This window comes from Mucor mucedo (genome assembly GCF_025094135.1).
Source record: "Mucor mucedo strain NRRL 3635 chromosome Unknown EV154scaffold_161, whole genome shotgun sequence".
NCBI lineage: Eukaryota > Fungi > Mucoromycota > Mucoromycetes > Mucorales > Mucoraceae > Mucor > Mucor mucedo.
In genome coordinates, this window is record NW_026252445.1 from 81902 (window position 1) to 88983 (window position 7082).

The window sequence follows — 7082 nt, forward strand, 5'->3', positions numbered from 1 at the left end:
TTACATCCTCTAATAGTTTTAAAAATATCGAGACAACGTTTCTGCATCTAACAGTGTTATCAAAACCATTTTTCTGTTTCGTAGATCCTCATCTAAACTTGAGCAACAATTTTTTATGCTCAAAATGTTGCTTTCTTAAAAATTATTTTCTACTGTGCCTTCTTTTAAGTCATATGGCGTTGGTAATGTGAAAACTTAACATAATGTGCCCTGTCTAGTCTGGTTTGACACTCTTTATCACCCACAGGCGACAGCTACAATTGTATTTATTGAACAAAGCGTTAAGTATATAAACTTTTAAAATTTATGCGGCTATCTAGAATTAGTCAGATAACTTTCAGGTACATAGACTTGCTGTCAACGTATGATATCTGTCACGTCAACAGATAGAAAGTTTGTATAATCCGAGGTAAAGCATGGTTCTTATATTTCAATCGCTAGCTATGAGTTGTAATACAGGAGGTACGGGTATCATCCAGCTAAGTTTCATGGTTTATGTATTGTTGCATTTGTATATTGAGATATGGAGGATGGGATCTCACATACATTAACATCATTGGTAACTGTTCGTACACGCATTTTCTTCTCACAGAAGAAACTGTAATTAACACAGATGTCACTGTATCGTTAAATGCTTTGATTATGTTTCCACTTACATTCACCTCCAAAACAAATACTACAATTTAGGCAATGGTTACCATATCACCCAGATTTTATCTGTACAATCTAGAATGAAGTATTAATGGCCAAAGTAGCAAAGGAATACAGCAACACAGAAATTAAGATTTTATTAAAGCATATAAATGGACGAAACACAAAACTGAAATTTTACATAGTGCATGTTTATTAATGAACTCGAAAAAGTCGATTTGAGTTTGGGTGGAGAATCGAGTTGAAAGAACCTTACGAGACTCTCTCGGTTGTTGCCCATACGTTAACAGACACTACAAACCTTTGTGTGTGGGTAAAAAGGGTGTAATTCATTTGGGGTGTAATTCTCGGTATAATAGTTTTTCCGAAATAAATATGCTTAACGGTCACTGATAGAGTTGTATAAAAAGACTTCAATTTTTTTTTGTTTTACACTCCAAATTTTTAATTATAAGATTATAGATGCTATGTCTTCAATTACATAGCAAATTGATAAAAGAAAATACAGAATCTTACGAAGTAAAGCATTTTTAATATGGTTTTTTTCATTATAAAAGGTTTTGTATTTTTTTGTGTGATTTTATAGCTTTTTGTAGCAGGCAAAGACAGTGTTTTTATAGTTTTTCAGGATGTCTCTGCCTTTTTGCTTGTCTGCAGTGATTATGACCATTTTCTTTTTAATATTGTCAATTCTTACAAGATAGGGTATGCACCCAATTGTTTTGTAGCAAACGGTGTAAAAGTGGGAGCCATCATACGAAGATGAGTACACACGACCTTGAATTTCTTAATTCAGTTTTTCGGATGTTTGTAAGATACTTGGAAAGTAAGTCGTTTCCAATGCGATACCAGCTCCTCTTGCATTTCCCAAGAATAGGAAGGGCGGGAAGTCTTGTAAGCTTACAGTATTCTGGGAAGTGACTGTGCCTGTACACCCTTCGAATCTACAAGCATGCTTTCTCTCTCTGACAATGTGTTCATATTTGAACACAGCGCTGAACTCGTTGTCAAGACTTTGATGCGAAGCAAACGTACGTTCAGCGGAAAATGCCGTTCTCATTTCAAGTCCCACTTCGATTACTGGTTGAGTTTCTGAGTTAGGTTCAACGAAACTATGTTCAGCATTAACAGAACAAAGGTGTGATCTAACTGTTGAGCATCCAGGGAAATTTGAGATGGCTGCCTGGAACCTCTCTGAGCATTTACCCATGATGAAGTTAAGGACCTCTAGGCAATCACCGTATTTACCTTTAGGATACTGCATCGATCCGTCTAACTTCTCCAAAGACCAAACAAAATCTCTTGCTATGGCGGATGCCTCATTGGTGAGAGCAACCTTTTCTTCCATAGTTCTGGCATGTTTGTGAGCGCAATATTTGTCGTAAGTGCTCATGAACATGCTGTCATATATGTTTTCGCTATTTTCCAACTTGGTAAAATTAACGGAGGGAAAAACATTGTTCCACAGCAATTCAAACGTAGCATCAATGAAACACGAGGCGGATGTATTCGCAGAAATATGATCAAAGAAAGTAATCCTGGAAGAAATAGGATCGGCTTGCAATTTCGATGCATCATGGTTAAATTTTTTGACAAATTCATTGTAGGTTTTGACATTCAAATTTTTTTGCTTGGTTACAGGCTCTAAACAAGGCTTAGTCACAGAAGAAGAGGCCCTCTTCTGGACTGCCTTTTGTTTTATGCCATTGACCGGGTCACTACTTCTACTGATAGTTTTCACAGCAACCGTTTCCTCTTCAACAACCAAGCCGTCATCCACGTAACCTTGCCAGATTTTATAAAAATCCAACGATCTAACTGAAGATACAGACTTGTTGTCATCAAGATCGGGAGAGGCAGTAAACTTACAGAACTTGACTTCTTCAACATCAAGCCAGCCTTCATCAACAAAACCTTCTAAAGTACGTCGAATGTTTAATGAGTTCATCGAACACACAGAGCTGCTATCATCGTCTTTTTTGATATTTTCGTCGGATAATGGGGTACTGCAATAATCAGATGCATATCCCATAATTTCTTCAGCAGCGTCACGAACAACGAAACCTCCAAACATTCCGTTTTTTAAATCCACATTTAGTTGTCCAGTAAAGTTGTAATCTCCATCGGATGTGACTTCGTAGTCGCCGTTATGTTGACGATCATTCAATTCATATGGAAGATCATCGTCATATGTCGAAAAGAAAGCCGTGATACCATCTTCCATCTTGTTTTTCTCTTCAATACGGTGATTGTTTGCATCTTTATCTACACCAAAAATCTCGTAAAAGTTGGTGCTTTCTTCAACAGCACTGTCCAAACTTCTCTTCTTAATATTTCTGCTGGATTTATCACCGTAGATGGCATTAATGTTATCTGGTGGTCTACTATCAGATGCTTCGTACAAAGTTTTTATAAGTCTTTTACTATGAGTCTTTCTTTTTTTAGACCCGTAAACAGGACTGATTTCATTTTCATAGTAGTTGGCCAATTCGTTTCCATAAACCTGCGCAACTTCCATAATCTGACGGAGGGCATTTCCCAATGAAAGTCCAGGCTCCACAAAACGGTGCAAGTTTCTGTCAAAAGATTCAATTCCGTTCGTAGTTCTGGATTCATGCTCTTGCAATTCCTGCTTCATTATCGAATCGTAATTAAAAATGGTAGGTCGAACATGGTCATCCAACCACCATTGCAACCAACTACGGCAATCTGGAAACGTCTTCAAAAGACTCCTTCCTGTTTCAATGAAGACTTCTTCCCTGGTCGTTTTTTGCAACATGTTAGCAAGAGAAATAAATTCTTTAGATTTACCGGCAGGAACAATTCTCTGGATTTTGATAATTCTTTGGACAGATTGCATCCAATGAAAATAACATCCTTTAATCAATGACAAAGATGATTTATCGTCCATATTGAAATGCTCTTCGCAGGCTTGTTGAAAACCTCGTTGCTCAGCTTTAGAGAAATCTAAAAGTATACCAAGAAAAAACTTTGATACAATTGCATACTTCTTAAACAACGCCTTGAAGTAGAAGGCAAATTGTTCGGCGGTTTGGTGCTTGATGACAGCTTGAAAAAACACCATATGCTTTTTCATTTCTTCGACGTAGATGACGGATGAGACCAGATTGTTTGGGATGGAGATAAAATGTAAATTAAGGTAACAAAAGAAAATACTGTATATCTTTTATTTCGAGAAAATTTAGATTAGGGAATTCTACTAGCAAAAACTACAGGTATTTATACTAAATGATTAGATGGCTTTCGGATAATATATGTGACGCGTTAGAGGAATATGATATAATGTTATACGTAATGTCTGTTTGAATAAATATGTTATGAAGTAATTCCTGCCTTACAAAGTAAAGACAAAAGTACGTGAGGATCTAAATTCATCTCCGCAGGTGACATTACGTAAATGCCAAAGAGAAAGTTTAGTGCGTGTAATATTCAGTAACCGAATATTCCGCCTATGGGATTGTACTATACTTTTATGGTATTATAATATTTTACTCGTCACAAGGCAAATCACCTTGTGCACAGACACCAACGGTTCTGATGATAACAAATGGGGCGAAGTGTGAGCCATGAATATTTATACATGATCATCCATTATTATGTAAAATATGATGATTCTTTTATTATAATCTATGACATCCTCAACACAGATAATAACCGGAGGACACCGCTTTGTAAGTAACATCCGTGATAATGGGGTGCTTGTCAAAGGGCAACTTGAATTTTGTCATTTCAGGAGAGGAAAAGATAATGCAAAATTCAGAACTCATCACTTGTGCATGGTTAATAAAATTAGGAAAGTCATTTTCGATTTTATTGAGCTCTTCGAAAACGTCGCCATTGCTTTTGCTTTCAAGTCCCTGTCTGATTCTTGACTTTTTCAGCTCCATCTTAGCACGTTCTTTATTTCCAAGAATTGGATTAATGTTTTGAATAGACTTAATATCTTGACGACCGGCAACTGCAGTAGTGGGCGTCATGGTAGGATTCTTTTCCAAAATTTTATCGAGTTCTAACTTTTCTGTCATAGAAAGATGCTTAGAGTTGTATACACCATGGGTGTGTCTTATTCTGCAATCCTTGTTTATCATATGCATCATGGTACAAGTCCTGGCTTTTACTTTGAAGAGATACTCTACTTTTACTTCACATTTAATCCAGCTCAAAAGCGTGTCGCAGTGATGACATTTACTTTGTTTTATAGCAGCCTCTCTGGTAAGAGGTCTAGTTGCCTTTAAATAAAATGGACAACTGCTTTTAATACATTCAGTTGCTCCCAAGCATGACTTTACAATACGGCGGTCATGTTCGTGATCGTCATCTGTCATAAGCTTAGAAAGTCTTCCTTTGTTGGGCTTATACGAGTTTTCGGTTGCTAATGACAAGCCAATGTTCAAGTCAAAGTCTTAGAACAAATTTTTAGACTCGTTGAAGTGAGCTTTTGACGTCTCCTGTGCAAATTCTCGGGGAAATTGTATTTTAAACGTAGTCGTTTCTGACATTATTGTTATAATAAAAAAAGGGGAAAAAGCAGAAAAATTGAAATTTGGCTAAGTCATTAGTGGCTTATTACACCCCACGGAATATATATTTAACCGAGAATTACACCCAAACTCCCCGCACCGCAAACCTTTACATGTTGAACACTTTTCAACTCAAAAAATTTTGCCATAAATCTTCCATGTAATTACGTTAATTCAAAAATCTTCAATGGGCAACCACGTAACGAGCAGAAGTTCTAGAAAGTTTAGCTTTCGACAGAATAGTATATTTGTGTTATGTGTTCGACTAAGTATACCTCACTCGCAACATTGACAGAAACAATGTGGAATAAACGCAAGTTAATTCATACAAGAATCGTTAGCAGAGAGATTTTGTAAATAAAAAAAGTGGGGCCTCTCTCAAAAAACTGCTCTGACCCTGTAATAAAAAGCTGAAGTAGAAAAAAAAAATTTTTTTTCTGTCAATGACACCATTATTTGCCAATCAAATTGGTCCACGCTGTAAAAATCATCTACTTCTCGTAAAAAGTGACGCAATTCTCTTCCCTAGGTTGTTTACTTTTTACCATTACCCTTCTACCATCTAAATGTTTTGAAAGAATCCCTACGACAACCTACCCTATAATGGATTTTACCCGTTGCCTAGTCATATGAAAAAGACTCAAATGTTACTCATTATGAATAACTTTTTATTAACATCGTAATATTTAAAACCTTTACGTGTATTTTCAACTATAGCGTGTTTCATGCTTCCTCTTTCATGCATCAGCCTTTTTCATGCCATCTAACTGTTTAAGTCTTTTACCACCAGACTGATTTGTTACCACCAGACTGACCAGCTATATAAAGTTTATTTGGTTTGGGAGAGATGCTTCGTTTTCCAAAAAAGTCTTTTAGCCTACTGGTTGCGCGCTACAGATAATTGTTCTCAATAGTCATGACCATATAATATCTCAACATTGCATTGGTCTATAGAGACATTAGGCGGTTATTTGAGACACCTTAAATAAGAGGATTCAACTTATTTTTGGTAAAGCAACGGTCAATTAGTATCAGTGGTTTTATCGTTATCAGTTAGTAGTGTATTTATTTTGGCCAGGCGCTTATAGCCTTGACATTAGATTATTCGCCCAAGACGCTTGTATCATTGTTACCAGTTTCATTTTAACTTAGCGGTTACAAAGAATGTATTTAAAATATAAGATGTGATATCAATACAAACATGTGTAAATGTATTTATGGGCAAACACATAAATGATCCATAATCTTTGGCGTATTGAAACAAACATACAGTTGCGTCGCCTCACAAAATTGTTTATGTGCCAGGGACGTCGTACCTTATTGCATAACGCACCACAATATTAATATTAGAACGTCGAAAACATACATCCCAAGAATAAATCATCTTTCTAATAACATGCATCATTTGTCAATAAAAAAAAAAAAGGATATTTTTATTCATTGACATTATCACTGCCATGCCACTTGGCTCAGTAGAAGCTTCAACGCTTGGCTCGGAGATTGTGGCACTTGGCACATCAGATGTCAACATCGCAAGTCGACTGTTGAAATGACGAGTCAACCTGAACTCAAGGCAATCCAGGCTACCCTTTATCTTTCGGATGTTGTGTGCCTTTTTTATCTCCAAGAAGTTAAAGTGGTCCAGAGGCCAATTCTTGACCACGATGAACTTGAGCAGTGGGACAACCGCTCCCAAGGTCTCAGCCTTCACCATTTTATTCCAATGCAGTACATTATATGATGTCCCGCATTGGGCATCTACGTAATTGAGAAATTCGAGAGTGATAATAGCGAATTAAGAATAAAATATAAAATTTAAAAAAGTGAAATTATCAAACTGCAAAAATAAACTAAAGCTTTATTAAACAAATAAAAGGGGGTCTTTATATA

At 36.3% G+C, this 7082-nt stretch overlaps 1 protein-coding gene across 1 annotated transcript; it reads right to left on the reverse strand.

Moving 5' to 3' along the window:
- Positions 1–1438: 1438 nt before the first annotated feature.
- Positions 1439–3748, reverse strand: EV154DRAFT_569726 (uncharacterized protein; the record flags this gene model as incomplete). The annotated part of the gene is made up of 1 exon (XM_051606155.1): positions 1439–3748. One exon carries the CDS (start codon positions 3746–3748, stop codon positions 1439–1441), a length of 2310 nt encoding a protein of 769 aa, XP_051452016.1.
- Between the last annotated feature and the right edge of the window lie 3334 nt (positions 3749–7082).